The following is a 19470-nucleotide window of genomic DNA, read 5'->3' as shown; positions in this document are numbered from 1 at the left end:
TGCCTTCCAGACAAGGAACTGCACTAGGTAGCTCCTTTTCCATATACAGATTATTATATTTACAGAAGTTTGCTACTGCTAGAACAAGTTAGTCTTCATTTTATTATTGCCCTTTTTTGTCCCCTACACAGCTGGGTCTAAAAGCATATTACAAACACAATGAGAGATCACACAAATATAATGAATAAGAATTTTATTTTTCGGAGAACTGAAATTAAATTATTTTAAAATGTAAATTTGAGTGTGGGGGGTTTCATTTCACTAAACTCCATCCATTAACCTACTCTGCAGCCAGCGACAGATATTTTACAAAGAAGCCCTGATTATGTTGCATCAAAGCTTACAAACTTTATAAACTTTAAGAAGAAAGACTGTTCTAAAATAGCTGCTGAATTCCTTGTGGAAGCTCCCTCCTCACCCTTCTTATAGGCAACAATGAACTTTAATGACCTATTAAACTAATACATAATTGATTTTTCTATGGTTTAAGTAGCCAATAAATATCATCAAAGAGGCTTAGAAGTTAGCAGTTAGTCAAATGAATTGGTATATAGGTAAATATTAACTTAATAACCTCACTAAGACTTGCAGGCACAAGCTACAGATGAAGTAAAAGTATTTTTCCAGCTTCATATTTTCTCCCATGTTAAATATATTGCTGAATCTACCTCAGTTTGTTTCTATTCTGATATACTAACATACTGCTTGGTATGGAGATATTTCAGAGGTTACATCCCAACTTTTCCTTTTCAGGCCTCTGGTTGAGTTAATTTCATAGTAATTGATATACACAGGACATTTACAAAACAGTTTCGAAAGCTGGTAGCTGTAACTTCCATAATGGAATAAAAACAATGGTTCCCTTTAAAAGAAAAACCGGATACCACTGATTAAAATGAGTTGCATCAACTCAGGATTATTCTGCAGAACTTTATGGAAGCTACCTCTTTCCCAGTAGCTAGGATTAAAAGAAATAAAAAAGTCTAAGCACGCACATTTTCTTTATCTGCAAGTGTTCCATACTTCATATTGATTCGTGAAGAGGTGACTTTGTACTTTATTTTGGCAGATTATTTTTTTAGATAATTGAGTTCAAGACTACTTAAGCCCCACTCCGCAACCTGAATTTTTTATAGCTGTAGTCAAGCAAAGTGTCAAATGCTTATCCAAGTCTTCATTTGCATCCTGGGGCTACTGTAACTTTCTCCAACTGCTGAAGATAACAAAAAGCTGAAAACAAAGCAGGGGCTGCTTCTGCCCAGATTCCCTTTACTCCAACAGTATCCTTCTACCAAAGAGAAAGAGAGAACTGCAACAGGAATGTTTCTCTCCAAATATCCTCCTCTGCATTGCAGTCACTTCCTAAAATCATCATTTCTACAGCTAGAAATTTAGCAGTTGGCTATGCTGTGTCCATGTGCAGCCAGAGAGACTAACGATTTTGTTATCTGTTGGGAAACCCTAATCCAATAGTTGTTTCAACTAAATACTCCATGGTTTTATATTTGGAAAATTAGCAAAAAATTAGTACTGTTGAAACTTTCATGTTACTAAATTGGCAAAACCATTGTGTGAAAAAGTCAAAAGTTGGTAGTGTTTTTCTGAAATGGAGGGGTGGAAGAAAGCAGTGCTTTGTTCTGGTAACCACTGCTAGTGGGAGCAGTTAAGTACTCAGAAGTGTGCAACAATCCCAAATGTAAAACACAATTTAGGGCAATGTAGTTACATGAGATTGTAACAGTAACAGACGTAACAGCAATTATTTAGAAACAAGATGCTGAGAAATGACATTTATTAAAACAAATGAGACTCAATCTCAGACTAAACAGCAAAACCTGCTGAAATTCCATCAAGCACCGAAGTGCAAAACATGAAATTAAAATGAGGACGCTCACCTAGAGCAGCACTGCGAGAGGGGTTTACCAAGGCATACATTGCACTAGAGGGCAGCCTAGACCTTCCACGGGCTGCCTGGGCAAGTATCACCACAGCTCCAGTCCCACTCTGTGGAAGCTTGTAACAGACTCCTCTGCCTTTTTAAACAACTCCTAACCACCACACCTGAAAGCATTTGCAAGAGCAGGAGTGCAGCTCTTACAAAAATGGCACTTCTCACTACACCAATCGTTTCTAAAGACTTTTTTGTATAAGAGTGCTATCTGCATTACACTACCATCTTGCACGGATTCTGTTGTTTTCCCTCCAACAAAGTCTCAAAATACTTTCCAAAGGACATTGTTAATTACTATTCATTAGGAAGGGAAAGTTAAGCACAGTAGTTATGAAACACATCAAATCCAGGGACAAAATTAGACATTTCCTCCAATCTAACTAAATATTTATTACATGAACATTGTAAATGAACTATAATAAACAATTTACTCATGTTTGTTAGTGTATAAGAAAATAAATGAGCAGCTTCAGGCCAACTGATGAGTAAAGCCAAATAGCAAAGAAAGCTCATACACACAGGTAAATAGAACTATTTTCATAGATTTATTTGAAAAATACTTACAAAAGCAAGTATGTTTGACACTAAAATAGTTAAACTTATTCTGTGTTTACATTGGTGTAATTAAGCGTGCAGCATTAACAGTCTTTTCTGTTTGAAGCATTGTTAGTTTGCCTTAAGGAAGTGGGGAAAATTCTCATTTACTGATGAACATTGTCTCCCTGCCATTTCCTCAGCAGCAACTACAGCTGTGATCTCTGCCTGTGATCTCAGCACACTGAAAACTGGGTTTGCCTTACTAACTGCCAGCCTGCCAAGTGCAGATTTACTGGAACCTGGAAGGTGGGTCAGGTTTTTTCCCTAGGAAGGAACAGGAGAGCAGAATGAGAGGAAAACAAAAGGATTGGGTTTTTTATGTGAAAAATTTACCAAAGCTACATTTCATGAAAGAGAGTCCTTAAAAGTGTCCTTTGTTAGTGGCCGTCTTCCTTCAAAACATATGCATACTTCTGAACTTACCCATAAACCAATGCCCCTGAAGCTTACCATTCCTATTGCACTTTTTTGCTAGGAGAGGCCAGGACTAGAATACCTAAGATTCCCCATCCAGACAGCAGTTCAGTAGTGTCAGAAATGAAATACAGTGCAATTAGTTTCCACATACTGTATAGCTACATTTTAAGACAAAACTGGCACAGATACTGATTAAAAGAGTTTGCTGTCTCCATGTAATCTATGCTCTGGCAACAGCTATAGTCCGTTCACAGAGTGGTTTATTAGGGCACATGGAGTGGATGGGATCTCACCAGCCATTATTTTGCATGGTGCCAGTAGCTGCTGCTGCGCGAGCCAGCATATTTCTGTGTGCTTCCGAAGCAGAAGAAAAAGTCCCATCCATCACATGCATTGGCAGCATTCGCCTTCTGCCAGGCTGAGGGGTGTAGCTGTTCTGTCGCCAGTCTTCTTCTGGGGGCATATCAACTCTCCTTGGACCCGGGGCCTTAACACAAGAAGGGGGCACAGGACAACCTTGAGAGGCACCGGGATCCCAAGAAGGCTCACGTGCTATTCTTAAAGTGCTGTAGTCTGTGCTGGCTGGTAGCCTGCAACTGATGGCATAAGATTCATGCATTTGATGTTGTGAAGGCTGCTGGAGAAAGCCTTCCTGTAAACTCTTGCCTGGCTGGCCAGCATGTTTCCCCCAGAGCGTTGTTCGTTTATCTGGTAGCGTGGCTGTTTGCCTGGCAGGGTAGCTTGTGTTCAGCCAACAGCCAGAGACACTTGATGCTCCACCTCCTAAATGTGGATTAACAAGAGGCTTTTGCCCCTGGGAGAGGGTGCCTTTGGGTGTACAAGGGAGACTCCCATAGCTCAGTGCCACACCTGGGTAGTCTTCACCTTGGAAAGCTTCACCCCTGTCAGGCACAACCAAAAGTTTCTGGATGATGTTCTTCTGATCTCCTGGGGGGGGGGGGAGGAAAAAAAAAAAAATGGTTTGCTTAGTTATATTTTTTGTCTCATCCTGTCAGAACTTTCAGCTGTGGCCAACAGGTGACAGAAGAAAAACGAAATCACTAGTACATCCAGTTACTGGTTGACATGCAATTCTGAATAAAAGCTAGCTGTACCCATTCTAGCATTCACTTTCCTCACTGTATTTCCTCCTTATCCTACTCCAGCTGCTGTCACAGACTTCAGATTTCTTTAATAGCCCTTGTGTCATCAAGGAGCCCAACAAGATATTTCAAGGCTGGTAGATCAAACTGGTTTTGATGGCTGTCACAGGGAAAACAATTCTCATGCAGGAATTAGTTATTTCTATTGGCACAATTATATGTGTGAGTTGCTGGAATTAGTAGCTTGTGGAAGTATTCTCATACATGACAAGGTGGTGGGCCTTACTGCTACTTTTATGCTAAAGAAAATACCTCAAAAATGTGAATATGGTTATATATAAAGTTATCATAATGTTTCCATAAAGATTATTCCCTTTTGTTATGTCCGCTTAGCACAGGACCACAGAACAACTCAAAAGGGCAGAGAAGAAAAAAAAAGAACATGATTTGTCCCTCCAGATTTCTGGAGGAATTCAGGCAGATGGTGAAACATCATTATGAAAGACAAGATCTGAAAAGTTGTATTTCAGCAGTATTTCTGATCACGAAGGAGGATGAAAAGTCCTGTGATTACCTGACAGCTTACGTGCCTTGCCCACCATGCTGGGCATCAGTACATCATGGGGTAGGTGCTGCACCTGGTTTAGGTTGTGCTGGGGATCAAAGGGAAACACAGGAGGATCATGGGGGAAAGGAAGGGAAGTGGAGCTGGAAGAACGGTGGCTGGTGTCCACTGGCATTTTCCTCGTATTTGGTGCTTCCTTTTATAAAATGAGAAAGGAGAAGAAAAGAACATAAAATGATGAGTAAACATAGAGTTGGGTTGAATCAAGCAAAAATGGCGTTGATCCAAGGAAAGGGATGAGTCACCAGAATAAAAACATGCATCTGTATGTGAAAAAGAAATACACATAAAAGCTGCATCAGTCCAGTAAGGCTCTTACTGCAGTGGTGGGCTACTTAGGAGGATCATTTCACTGGAAATAGACTAAGCAGAAAAAGCCAAAACAAACACAAACCACTCATGAAGGTTTGGTTCACAAACTGAATCCACAGAATGATGGCAGGCCAGTCAGCATTGGAACTGCCATGCTACACAAGCCATGAAATAAAGAAGGGTACTGCTGATCCTTTCTTCCTATTTTCTAGCAGTCCTTACTGAAAGCTCCAATTCCAGACTATGAACAGATTTACTTGTTGCAGCTGAAGTATTTACCAGTGCTGTACCATTTCCCTCTATTAGGAGGTACCTACCCCAAAGGAGGGATGGCTGAATGGCATAACAAACGATCACAGACTTAAGCCCAGTGACTAACTTGAAGAGTGGTGACAGACACCCATCCTATTGCCTGATTCTCTTGTGGGGATAAAAATGTTCAGCAGAGAGGGGGGTCTTGGACAGCTAGAGGTTTTTAATTGCTTCTGCCAGTACCTCCAGGTACATGTTAAAGCCCTCAACTAAAGCACACTGAGGAGCAAATGTTCAGAAGTTGACATATTCTTAGCTTATGGTACACAGCAGACAGATAGAATCAGACCAACCAGTCTAAATAACTGATTTTGCAACTGAGACTCTTCTACACTTATTATGCAGTTGGTTTCAAATCAAAACCTAAGCACAGGTCACAAAAAAATCAGTCCAAGCCTAACCTTCACATTATATCTGGCTATGTTGCTAAACACCAACAATAATCTGTTACTGTTCTCCTCAGTGGCAGTTTTAACTTGCATCTAAAGCTACTTAACAGAGGTAACAAAGGAAAAATCAATCTATTTTTAGTTACTCCTGTATGTAACTGACTGCATGTTATGTACCAAGTCTTGAATTGTCTCCCCTTTATGCATACTTTTACTCTCTAAAACTTGCTGAATATACACACAAGAGAGCAGAAACTTCCACATGGTTAGTGGTGTCTTTTTAAAATTATAGATGCATTAAAAGCTTTCTTGAAAACTCTCCAAGTCAACTGAAAATAATGCTTATACTGGATGCCTTTGTATACTGGCAAGTAATACTAGCTCATGTGCTTACCAGCTGCAGCAGGTACTACTCTGGAATGACTCCTGAAGAAGATAGCTTTGTTACTTAAATAAAAGCTCGTTCTTCTTCCAAAAAGAGAACAAAAACTCACAAAGACAAGCTTTCATCATCACTTATTATTCAGTTGTCTGCAGTCTTGTTTGTTAACTACGAAATGTGGAGAGAGAAAACAGCAACCATACACACAGATGATGGCTCTTTGGAAAGCTGCACATCATTCTACTTACAAAACTGTGAGAAGAGACCAAGGTCTCTTCTCTGTTTGAGATGACTGTCCCACTGAGACTGCGAGCAATGCGACGGAAATTCTCTGCACTGTACATTTCTTCGTCTTCTGGTTCCTTGCTATGTTCTCTGGTACACATGACCTGCAGACAATACCACACTTTCAGAAAAGGTTCTCCCCATAATTATTATACAAAATTGATATTGGAGAGATCAATATAAATCTAACAGGCTATACTTCAATGAAACTCCATGACCTTTTCTTTTTTGAAATCCTTCATGCAGGTACTACCTTGAATGCTTAAAGCAAATGGGTCCATTTGGATATGGTGATTAAAAATATTATTCCTTATAGTCTTTCTTTCTTTAGCAAATATACACCGATTGATTTGTCTAAGTGAGATTCATTCTCCTGTAAATATCTAAAGCCAGGACAAAAAGTCTCTACTAGGATAAACCTACCTAAAGGACTAACTGCTGCTACAGGCATCACTGCCCCTGTAGAAATAATCATGGCTGCAGCTGACATCCTATGATAAAGTACTACAGTCTTCTCATAACAACAACAACAAAAAAATCTAGGATTATCTGATGAGTGCTGGAAGCTTGTTAATCTTATGTTAGGAAGGGAAATGTTTATTCCTTCTTTCTTTAATAGTATGGAAGTACTATAGGAAATGTAATTTCCCCTTGAAAATACTTGTATGTTTTCATGTACAGGCACTGATATGTAACTGCCAGTTATTTAAACAGTTTCTCCCCAGAAAAAAAAGCATCTTCTCCCACTCTGAGGTGATCAACTACTAACTGTAGCAAATACCAGATTATCCCCCACTTTCAAAATATGTAGTGACAGAGTAAAAAAAACCCAAACCCAAGGCTGTGCCCCTGCAAGTAGTAACATCAAGCAGTTATAAGTTGAGATGCAATGCAGTTCATGTCAATATGTTCAAAGAGACTACATCTTAAAGTTTTCAGGGATATGTTCCTCAAAGTCAAAATTTAGACAATTTGACTGCATGCAAGCTGCATGTAGCACGAGTCACTCATTTTTTAGCTAATTAATCCTGAGCTAAACTGCACTTAAAATTCTCTCTAACATTACTATCAATGACCCCAGTACCTTTTTCATAATATATTCCACTTCTCCCATTGTAAATTTTCACTCGCACAGGCCAAGCCCTTACCCATCTAGTGCATCTTAAGTAACATGTCACCTTGGAGACAGAAGAGACAGCGGATCCACACAGACTGAGCTCGATCTCTGCTGTTGGCGTTTTCGAGAGACCCATGCCAGCTGTAGCATGCAGCTTCCTCACATTCATGTTTGCAGAGACTGGGAAAGAAAATGCATAATATGGCACATTTCTGACTATCTTAAGTCTGACTTCAGCAAAACCAGACAGACTATACACACCAAATAAGAAGTCTTCACAGATCCTTTGAACATTAATACATAAGCTAACTCCCAACATTTCAAGGGGAGACAGTCTATCAGGATACTCAAGTCTGCTTTACTCACCCTTTTGCAGGCTTCTGGGAAGCAGTTAGGTGAACTATTTAAGAGTTAAATGATTTAACTGCACATAAGCACTTGTTTGATACAGAGGTGAGAGAGTTTAGGGAGCCTAAAGGGGCAGAAAATCAGCTACCAAGAGCAAGTTACCTCAAGTTACTTGGGATAGACAAGACTTATCAGCTTTAAGTTCCTCACATATGCACCTGCTTGTTCCCACTCAATGCTACAGTTTGTCAGCCATTTGTTGTGCTGGTTAAATAGTTAAAAGTGTTATATTTAACTAAAATTGCTACAATTACTTCACTTCAGTGTGATCCCCACCATCCAGTTATAATCCTAAAATTTCTCATGGAAGAGACAGGCAGACCAATGGCCTAATAAAAATGGTCACAGGAAATTTCTCTATAAAGCAAGAAAGGTGATGTGCTGGTAATGACACATTTTCTGCATTGAGGCGGCATTTGGAGGATCACGTCTTTGCTTTAATCTCTGTTGTAAAGTTTCAGTAATGAAACAGGCATTTTCACCATGATTCTGAATGCAAAGGTCTGACAAAACCAGTTGATATGGGGCAGAAAGCTTAAACAGCATTTGCAAATGAATCGGTAATCCAAGTCAAAAGTGAGAAAGAGCTGTCCTAGACCCACTTAGGTGATTTTCATCCAGTTCATCACAGCAGATGCACTGGTTCAAACTTTTTGTTTTTATACAGAATTTGCAGAACTTATGAAGAAAGTCACAGCAAACCAGAAGTAAAGATCTCAAACGCATTTCTTCACTTTACAAGAATATCTGTATCTCATCTCCCTCATGTATGTAGTCAGAAAATAAGCAAGAAAAGTGTCAGCATAAGAAACAGACTGTTTGATGACAGAACTCTGAAGCTCCAGCTAACACTAAAGCAACCAGGCTTTATCCTATTAGATTTCCAGAAAGAGCTTCCAAAATCAGTAAGCTAAATAGAACACATAAGACCTTCTGATTCAAGCCCATGCAAGAGAATATCTGCAAGGTTGTGAGGTCAGATCTTGCCTAACTCTGAAAGAAAACTAAAAGGATAACACGGGAAATGGCCACCTTCAGATGTGTCACCTGGTCTGCCAGTGGACTGCAAGACAAGAGAGTTTCATAGAAAACCTGAACTGTTGAATAAAAACCTGTTCAAGAGTTTACTGCAGTATTCAGTCTGGCCAGGGCCAGGCTTGATTTGTCAGGAACGATGGAGGCTCCACCTCCACAGGTGCAGGGCAGGGGAAAAACCACCTGCCTTATGTATGTATTGCAATATATATCGCGCATCCCTCTCTCTCTCTCACTTTGGTATCCATGAAGTTTCAGGCTGCTTTATATTTAAGCAGAAAATTTGTAGCTCTAATGCTATGACATGGATTACGAAGAAATTTGCTTCATTTGTGCTAAGCAGAGAATCAGGGTTGCCCTATCTCAGGCAGGAGATTAGATCAGCTTAAGTGGAACTGGACTGCTGCCATCAGACTCTAACTGAATGTCTCCAGCCAACAGCTGGATGTTCTCACCAATGGAATCTGTTCTCTGTCAGCACCAACTAATCCACAATGTCTCAAGGATTTTACTGCAGATCGTGTACCCCCAGTGCTGCTTTCACAAGTAATTTTCCAGGACTTAAAGGAGGTAGTCCTTAGCAAAACACAAGTTCAACTCCCATAGATCTGGAACACTTTTGAAAGTTATTCCCCTCAACCAGGTACAGACTAAATTCTCAAATACAATACAATCAGTTAAAATTCACAAAAGTGGAGAACATTAACTTCAGGCATAGAAACAGTTTAATGAATTCCAGAGGTGATGTAGGACTTTCAAACAGCAAAGTTCAGCAGCCTGACCTAAGCAGCTAGCTCCCTGCTTGAAAACAGGATCAATTATTTCTATGTTACTCTTAACAGATGTTGCTCTCCATTTGCCAAGATCAACAGCTACTCTGCAGCCTCCCCAGACAGTGCTATCACACTGCTTCTCTAACTGTATAGTTAGAATGCTTTCAGAGTTCACAACCTGAATCTTTCTGCACCTGTATGCAAATTCATGCCCATGTATCTAAAACAACCTTCACCTATATTGGAGTACACAAGCAGGTCAACCAAGAGAAACAGCTGCATCATTCTTACCTGATTGGTCAAATGGATACCTAGCACTGTCCTGTCTTCCCAAGAAAGGCCTAGTGGCCTGAGATGCCTGCAGACTAGTCTGATAGAGGGAATCCAGTTCTGAGAGCTCCTGTTCTGTGTCTTGATTCCACTGTGGATGCAGATGTACTGGGATCCTGCTCAAGTCATCTCCAACTGCTCTCTGATCAGAAAGCGGTGGACTCCTCCCAGGCACAGGAAGCCATTCAGTATTCTTATTAGCCTTCTGAGAACTGTAATACCTAGTAACATTATCCACCCAACGGTCCACAGGCATAGAGGCAACCACGCTACTAGTAGCTCCATCATCCACCTGTTTCATTCCTCCATCATGACAGTGCCTTTCCAGGTAGGGTGCAGGGTCTGCTATATTCTGTCCACCTCTTCTACACAGCTCTTCACTGTGAGAACAAATATTCTTAGAAGCAACATGTTGGGCACTAAAACCCTCCAAAGAAACTACCCCATCCCTAAGATCCACAGTTGAGTGTAATTTTTCAGATGACTGGTTTTTGTTCTCTTGGTTTTGATGGATTAGCTGTCTGTAATCAGAGGATGAAGGGTTGATGAAAGATTTTTGTGTTAATTTTGGAGACTTCTCATCCTGACACACTGCAGCAATCCAGCCTTTTTCATGATTACCTTTTCTCTGGGAGACTGTATGCATTTTCTGAAACTGCTCTGCCAAGGAGCGAACATGTCCCTTTGTACTAAAAGCCTCAGATTTGCAACCTTCTGCTGTGCCATGTTCATCCCGTGAGGGTAATAAAATCTCATGGCTGTTTGCTCTGGAGTACTTATTTGTTTTCTGCAAAGGATCCAAGGAGCACTGCCGTGTAGGGGATGAAGTTGCAGGGGTCATTGCATGGTAGGCCCCTAAATGATCAATGCTGGGCTGCACTGGAGAGCTTGCAAGTTTGGAACAAGGACTGTGCTGGCTGTCCTTTTCAGGAGATGCTGCTTGTGGTGGATGTGGACAGGGAAACAGTGTAGGCAAAGACCCAGAGTTTACTGTGTTAGCCTTGGATTTGTACTGAGATGTGAGAATAGGCATTATGTTATGAACCTCTTCTAACTTGCTGCTACTGCAGCATTCCCTGTAGTCGTTTAGCCCTGTGGCTGTGGTGTCAGCAAATTCCACACTATGGTGGGCATCATTCTCAGTTCTTGCAGACCTCTCTGCCAACCCTTGCCTATAGGGAAAAGAGGGAACTTGGTCATGAAAATCAGCAGAAGCAGACTGGAAGTTTGGAGAGATCCTGTTGGATGGATTGCTTTCAGAAGGGGGCAAGGAGGAAGACTCTGGATATAATGATGAGTGCAATTCATGGCAGGAAGCAGGTGGGTGGAAGAAAGAACTGGACCCAAATTCCACTTCTTTGTTGGGTTCCAGTGGTACCTCCTGGCTCAGCAGTACTTGGAGCGGGCCAGTCTGTTCACTAAAACACACAGAAGGGTAAATGATTAGCAGTAGTCATTGCTTACATTTATCCCTAGGGTACAGAACTTGCACTAGGTGACATATACCCCAACACACCTGTCTTTGCTAACCATATTCTGATGAAGATTTTGCATTAATTCAGCAGATACATACATGTTAGTCCTTTGCTTCTAACCATGATTTCCTGCTATAACTCATCTACTGAATCCATTTCATATTTTTAAGAGTATTTTGCTACAGTTAGGCTCTATATAAAGTATTCTTGTACAGCACCCTAGGCACTTTAACCAGCAGACTGAGCATGTGGGTAGGGGTAACTGTAAGAATAGTAAAAATAGCATTATATAAAACAAAACAACTGTTTCCAACATTAACATCTTAAATACTTTTGAAAATACTTTGGACATGTTCATGATCTGAACATGAAATGACAGTATTTCCATGAGGTCCCATCTCTCCAGGCAACTTCATTAAGAATGACTTGACAAATGGAAGGAACAGGTTGTAATTTCTCTCATATCATCTTTATATTCTGATCTTTGAGATATTTATCCAACACATTAAGTAAAATTTGAGTTAAATATATAACTATTATTTTGTAATAAATAACTTGTATTCTAAGTATACTTCTAAAAAATAATTTGTAGTCTTTTATGTGTCAATGCAAGACAATTATATCCTTGGGTCATATGTGTTCTTGGCATTTTTCTGCATTTAATTAGCATTTTAATATGCAGACAGAAAAACCAGTACCAAGTCCACATGCCTGTGAGAAAATGACAGGCTACAACCAATTCCAACAGAGAACTTAAGGAAACTGTAACATCATTGCTTTGTTTCCTCCTTGAAGTGCTTAAAATGAAAGTTATCATGAAGACCTAGTTGATATGTGTAGCAGAATGACCTCGTCTGAGTAATTGGAAACTTTGCACCATCTACAATGTTATTTATATCAAAGCAAGAGTACAGAACTCTGGCTATGAATAGATTCTTTTCATTGGCTGCAATATTAACATTTGGTTGGCTATAACTTTTTGCAAAAGTAATGTTCTTTTCACAGAGCAGCAGTGAGCAAGTTCAGCATTAACAAAATTGGTTTAGAAAGTTCCTTTCTTTCATTTTCTTAGAATCTGCCAAAATGCATAATTGGGGCTCTGCATTTCTCTTGTAAAAGAGGATATAATGGACCCCTGATTGACAAAAAGATCAGTCCTCATTACATATAATTCAGCTACTGCAGAAAAAGAAAAGAACTTTATGAACTATAGCCTGGCAGGTGTGCAAATTAACTGAGTTTTAGTATATAGCTGTATGTGGCATTTTAAAAAAAGGAAAAGAAAAAGGATTCTCATCTAAGATTTCATCTAAGCTTCTGATAATACAACATGTAAGAAATGGGAGAGGGAAGAAAAGTAACAGTTCAAGAAACAGCCTAGAAATTGGATAGGGAAGATCTAGTGCTAGAAGGGAATGGCATGGGAAGAAAGAAGGATTAAGCTGCATGCTGAAGAGGGTAGGTAGAAAGGATCAGTTACAGCAGAGTTAATTATGCTATAAAGTCAATATGGAAGAAAGAATCATGAAGAGACACTGAAGAGGCTGCTAAGCCAAGCTACAGGATGCTGGGAAGCACAGAAGGAAAATGAAGAATGATACAGCATCAGGGAGAGTAGTCAAGGTGACAGGATCAGGATCTGGATCCAAGAGTTGTACCACTGCACCACTAGAGAAGTGGACTAGAAAGAAAAGATCAGTGTACTCGACACTTTTCAAAGTACAGAGCACTAAAACACACTGGTTGCTGTTCCCAACAAAAAAGCAATTCTAGCAAGATTTTTACTGTGGTACACTTCTACTGAGTCCTGAAACTGCTCCTGATGATAAACAGCTGCACATTTCATCCTAACACACACCCCCTTTTTAGCCAGGTTATTGTCTATTGTATTCTGTCCCTGGGTGCATAAAACATCGGTGCTGCCAGGCACTGACTGCTACAATTCTCTGTCACAGATCACATTTTGAACACAGGCATGTTGACCTATTCTATAAAGACTGGGGGGGGGGGGGGGGGGGGAACACAGGACTTGACCAACTTATAATAGGATTTAACCTAAAAAAGAAAGGAATAGGGAGTAACACTGTAGGATTGGGACTATCCAGAGGAATATATAGAGTTTGCTATTTCTTTCCAGATTGCACTGCTCATAGGTGCAGTTCAGATCTGGTTCTAGGTGATATACTTGGACTACCTTGTAGACTGGGCCATGGTGCCACCCTGTGGTGGGTGGCAGGTTGGCGGCGGCAGCGGCTGCGATGGCTGTTGGTGCTGCATGCGATCCTGGAGGCTCCGGGCTTTTCGGATACTGATTTGCAGCTTCTTATCGACTAGGGCTCTGCTGTGAGTGCTAGCGCTGGCATCATGCATGGCAAGTCTTAGTTTAGCTAAAATGCAAAAGAAAACATAGCAGAAAACAAACAGAAAAAAGGAATAAAATTGAAAAATAAAAAAAAAGAAAAAAGATGCAGCAAGAACATAAAACATGGACCATGCAAAAACTGCCACAAGAGTTCACAAGGATGCTATTGTTTCCATTAATGCACATTCAGCTTAGCCAGGTGTCCAAACATGTTAATTAAAACTAAACCAAAATAATGTAAAAAAAAAAAATTAACCATGTTTTAGCCCAACTTCTCATCCCCTTCACACAGACTCTTCCAAGCCTACCACACTGATGCTTCATTCTGTCATCTACCCTTCTCCTGTATCCTCCATATCTGGGACTCCCTTTATGTGCAGGAATACCCAGCTGGGTATTTGAGATTCAGCATATACCTTGCTGGAATGGACGCTAATAGAGCTATCACAACAGATGTATGTTGCGCCCCTTATTCCGCAGTCCATAAGAGCCAATTTCTAAATGCAAATGCACAGGAGCTACCCACTCTGTCTGCAGCCATTCCATACAGACAGAAGGGAGCATGGGGTGAGACAGACAGCCAGTCATAATGGAAAAAGACCAAAAATAAAGTGAAATCACATAGCACACATTCTCAAAGGTCACAATGCATTTAAGCACTTCAATGTCCTATGCTTTTTTCATCATGAAAGTCAAGTACAGCATAGCTCATTTCTGTTAATCCAGAGGACTCAAGAGTGGGCCACCATTTTCTTCCTATGCTACACCCTCCATGAGAAACAGGGGAGCTTAATGCCCTTTGTAATTTGGCCCAAGGATGGGAAAAAATTGTTAATTGAGGACCAAGTGGCAGAGAGGGTTACCTACTAGGGGCTTGCTGAAACACACCATTTAGCATCAAAAAGGTGCCATAGCGCTGGAGAGAACAAACAATAAAAAAACAGATATGAAGACAAATAGGACTAAAATCCTCAAAAGGGAATACTTGTAAAAAGGAAAGGTTCTGTCTCCCTGCACATTCCTAAAGACCAGCTAGATCCCTATATTACTACCTGACCCCTTAATGTGATTCAATGTTTCAGACTTTTTTCTGTGGTATTAGTAAACTGTCAAAAGCGCAATAGCTCAGGCGGTTAGTTACTTACATATAGCTTCGTTACAGAGAGCCAAAGCTGCAGCACAGTCCCCCTTCTGCTCCTGATTCAGCGACTCTTCAAAGATTGAGTCTGCCTCCTGCATCGACTTCTCAAAGCCATCACTCCTCCCTGCAATGGGCAGCACCCTTCATTTTGGTTTCATTCATTGCAGAACCCTCACCCTCATCCCGTCCATGATTGCCAAATTCTTCCACATATGGAATCTCGCAGAGGCTGCACATATCCCAGACCGCACCACCTAACCTTCCCTAAGCAGAAGTACAATTTGAGCACCCTGATATGCTTGACATCCACACAGTAAAACAATGTGAACCAGATTTTTTCTCTCAAATTTTGTTTACTTGAGAGAGTTGTACTGGCTTCTTATACTATTTTCAACAGTCTAAATCAGTACAAAAGATGGTATAGATGAATCACAGAGTCAGTTCACATGACTTCTGTCAAGTAGGAATTAATCTAAATTTAGAAATAAATCTAAACCAAAATGTATCAGTAAAAGAAATACAGCAGGTCAGGGCTTTCCTTGTATGTTAAGTCCCCTGCCAAAAATCATCTGTCTTTCAGATATCCAGTTACTTCCATACAAAACAGAAACAAACTGAAACAACTGAGATGTCTGGGGAACAAAACTCAGACTTGAGCGTGAGTGTAAATGCCTGCACGAAATACTTCTACAAACATGTGTTCGGTGGACACACTCAACTGCTGAAAGAGACATATGGAATATGAAAATGCAACGGTCTTGCAGCTTTAGGAGAAAAAACACAGGTCTAAGAAGCCGAGAAGAAAGGGACAATTGTCAAGAATTCTTTTTGCAGCAATTTAGAAAACAGTGTTGGAGAAGACAAGGATAAATCATCCTTGGACCCAGAAGAGAAAGAAAGATGAAAACTGCATCCTAGCATCAGAACATCCAGTTCTGAGAGTAGGAAATGTCCAAACAATCTGGTGTCACCTATTTGGCATTATGCAAACTATGCACTAAAATGCACGCATTCAAATGAGGCAGGGGAAAACAGAAAATAAAACTTGACTTTTTGTTTTGTTTAGGGGTGGGATTTTTTAATGGAATGTCTTTGTCATTGTGGTAGAGAACATGAGTATCTTTATCAGCCACCAATAAGTTATGTTTTCTCAATTTGCATAACATATGCTATGGCCTGGCCTGCTCCCCAACACCCTTGTGCACAGATGCAACACAAACTCCCTTACACCATAAACCCCAAAGAACTCGCACAAAAAGCAAGTACTGCAGAGAGAAGTGAGTTGTTAGAGCAGTGAGTTAATCAAGCAGCACATTCAGTTTCAAAATCAAGGCTACTGAGGCTTGTAATCAAGGCCAGTATACTAAAGTTAGCTTTCTTTGCATGAATTTCGCAGTTTACTTCAGGGGAAAATGAGTCACAAGTGTTCTGGAGTTCTGCATACAAGCAAGCCTTCCAAGCAGTCAAGCAGTCTGTTAAATGTTAAGCTATTACATCTCTGACTGGGGTGGGGAAAGACTTAAAAGGAATAAAAAACAAAACAAAACAAAAAAAAACCCCAAAAAACAAAAAAACCAACCAACCAACCAAAAACCAAAAAAATTTTCCCAGATCTCAAGTCAATGCTTGTAAACTCCTCAAACATTCTACTGAAGTCTTTTTTGATTAAGCATTATAGTAGTTTACTTTCTTTTTAACAAAGAAAAGCTAAGCAAGAGGGGTAATGTCTTGGAGAATATACTATTTTCTTTCGGACAGGAGAAGCAAAGATGACAACATCCTCGTGCTCAACAATAGATGTTTACTTTCCAGTTTTTACATCATTAGCATTTACATTACAAAAGTAAACACTAATACTAATAAAAAAAAGATACCTGTCTACTCTAGTACATCAGAATTTTTCAGCTAGTTACTGGCAGGTCACAGCAGGACTGTAAAGACTAAGTGGCTCACTGATGGTCAGCAAAAATTATAAAAACATTCCCATGGTCAGACATTCTCATAGAGATCATATTTTTCAGCTGCCATTGGCACAGTGACATTCTGGCTGCTGAGCAGTTGGCATGGCTGTAGGCTGCAGAGCACTGGCTGTATTGTGCCCAGAACTGGCATTGCCATGGGGTGCCCCTCTCTTTCCTCTCTGTCCTCTAGCAGCAAACCAGCACCTCAACTCTCATCTACAACACGTTTGAGCAAGCAGCATAGGGATGCCAGGAGGCCTAGCAACACAGGAGGCTACAGAGGGTTTGCCCCAGTCATGCATGCATTTGTGGGAGCAGAGCCTGGGTGTTTACTACACCTTGCTTGGCTCTGCTGACCCAAAAACGCACCCCCAATTAAATGCTCTACCAGGCTTCAGGCTTCACTCTTGTCTGGGTCAGGGCACTTCATCCCACCTTCTCTCTGACTCCCCTTACTGGCTAAAACAAAGGTGCTAAATGTGAATCCTGTCACCAAGTTCCCTTTGCGGCAGCTCCATCTTTCCATTTAAACCTCTTCTGCTGCCATGCCCTGCCAGAAACATGAGGAGTCATGGAAAAGACAATCAAGCTTAGTATTTGGCTTTTAAAATGTTTTTTTCAATTCTTTTTCCTTAGAAAATATATGTAAGCTAAACCACCAAGCTCAGATTTTCAATTAGATCCAGCTTAAGTCTGCCACAGTACTTGTTCCCATGCCTGTACTGTGGCTGCACAGCTGAGCAGGGAGAAAAGAGTGGAAAGTACAAGGGCAGAACAAGCAGAATTGCTTAGGGCAGTGATGCTACCAGAAACAATCAGAAACAAACCAATGGCCTAAATAAACAAGCTATGCTGCAGGTGGACCTGAGGCATCCAAAAGGTACAAACAGCATGCTCATTCCAAGATGTTGCTTGAAGCCTTGTAGCTGAATCTAGACATCAATACTAGTAGTGGTGCATATGACCATAAAAATGGAAAGCTGCAAATATATTAAAAACACCTCTGCATTACTTTCTTGCCTCATTTAAGAAGGAATTTGGTCAAAATACCAAACAGTTTTTTCACATCCTACAGGTTTGAAACTGATGGTATTTCACTAACTGAAGGTACAGAATTGTAATGGAGAGAGAGAGAGAGAGAAAGAGAGAGACAGAGAGACTTAAAATAGGAAATTAAGTTCAAAGGTTCAAAAAACTTCAGCACTACAGTCTTGCAAAATATACTGCATTCAAAAAGTTACCCTGATTCTGCAGTTCATCTAGATCCATGAACCTGCTGGGACGGGGATTAAAACCCATTGCTGCCTCCATTTCCTTTTCTCTTTTCCTGCGCAGTTCTTGTTCATGCGCTCTCCTTGCCACCTCCTCTTGCAGTTCATCCAGTTCACTCTTTAAAGGGACAAACATCTCCCCACCTAAAAAACAAACAAACAAACAAAAAAAACCCCAAACCAACAACCTCCCCCCCCCCAAAACCTAACCCCAAAAAACCCAACAAACCAAACACAAATTTTTGATAGTAAGATCTCTTAAAAGTATCCCTTAAAAGACAAAGAAATATTAATGGAGAATACAATGAACGTTAGAAAATAACAGACTGGACTGACCGAGCAAAGACCACAGAATTTCTGACCACAAATTTTGCTTTGTTAAATTTTACTTTTAAAACCCTGCCCAAGCCATTTGGTTTCCAGTTGCCTTCTCTGTGTCAATGACTGGCCAAAATGCCGCAGTATCGCTTCAAGCTCCCCTGCAGCACAGCACATCCCTAGATTCACTGACCAAATAAACAGCAAATGGAACAGAAAGAATCGTTGGAAGAGATAACCCTAAGCTGATGCTGAAATCTTGAGGCTTCTTCCTGTGCTTATAATTTGTAAATAATGCTACATCAAATTTGTCAGATCATTAGTTTTAGTAAGTAAAATGGATTCCAACTGAGATGCTTTTCATCAAACTGCATAAGTAGATGAAAATGGGAGGAAAATAAAGCATATCAATATCCTAGTCAACACAGCAGAAATCAGTCAGTAGTCATTCTCACTTCAACTATGACCTGTATCCAAGAAGTGTCTCCCCTCCTCCCTTTCCCTTCCCCAGTCATTCTCTGGAATAAACTATCATGTATATCCATTCTCATTTCTGATAATTTTGAATTTTTTATAGCATTATGAGCTTGTTTTCAGGACTTGTCAATCCTACTCAGTTATTATGAGTTATGCTTAGGAAGGTATTTTCCACTGATGGCAGAATTCTGAGTTATGGGAAAGAATAGGAAAAATAGCTTTATCAGTTAAGTCAATACTCAAAAAATGTCAGAGCAACACAATCAAAGAAATATTCCAACAAAGTTTTTTGCAATCCCCTTTGGAAAATCTTCTAAGTTATATCTTGCAAAACTCTGTTATGTTCCTCAATGTTTCTTTTCCCTTTCCTCATAATTTCACTGTGAAGATAAACATCCAGAAAGTAAAGAATGACTCCAATACAATTTA

The 19470-nt window shown here is 40.2% G+C and overlaps 1 protein-coding gene across 13 annotated transcripts in view; it reads right to left on the bottom strand.

The window, feature by feature from the left end:
- The window catches only part of USP54 (ubiquitin specific peptidase 54), a 115828-nt gene that overhangs the window by 7084 nt on the left and 89274 nt on the right, over positions 1-19470 (bottom strand). For 9 of the 13 annotated variants that reach the window (XM_075025788.1, XM_075025795.1, XM_075025789.1 and 6 more), the window contains 8 exons: positions 18217-18390; positions 15019-15138; positions 13706-13898; positions 9998-11454; positions 7552-7670; positions 6337-6477; positions 4643-4829; positions 2478-3913 (listed from right to left, as the gene is read on the bottom strand). In XM_075025788.1, the coding sequence (XP_074881889.1) occupies positions 3255-3913; positions 4643-4829; positions 6337-6477; positions 7552-7670; positions 9998-11454; positions 13706-13898; positions 15019-15138; positions 18217-18390 (3050 nt within the window). In that variant the 3' untranslated portion in view covers positions 2478-3254. Of the gene's footprint in view, positions 1-2477; positions 3914-4642; positions 4830-6336; positions 6478-7551; positions 7671-9997; positions 11455-13705; positions 13899-15018; positions 15139-18216; positions 18391-19470 lie in introns of those variants that run through there. The other 4 variants (XM_075025794.1, XM_075025799.1, XM_075025800.1 and 1 more) reach the window with 3 other exon arrangements.

Source organism: Buteo buteo, chromosome 4 (assembly GCF_964188355.1).
Source record: "Buteo buteo chromosome 4, bButBut1.hap1.1, whole genome shotgun sequence".
NCBI classification, from domain to species: Eukaryota; Metazoa; Chordata; class Aves; order Accipitriformes; family Accipitridae; genus Buteo; species Buteo buteo.
The sequence above is the reverse complement of the archived record's forward strand: the minus strand, read 5'-3'. Positions and strand labels throughout refer to the sequence as shown.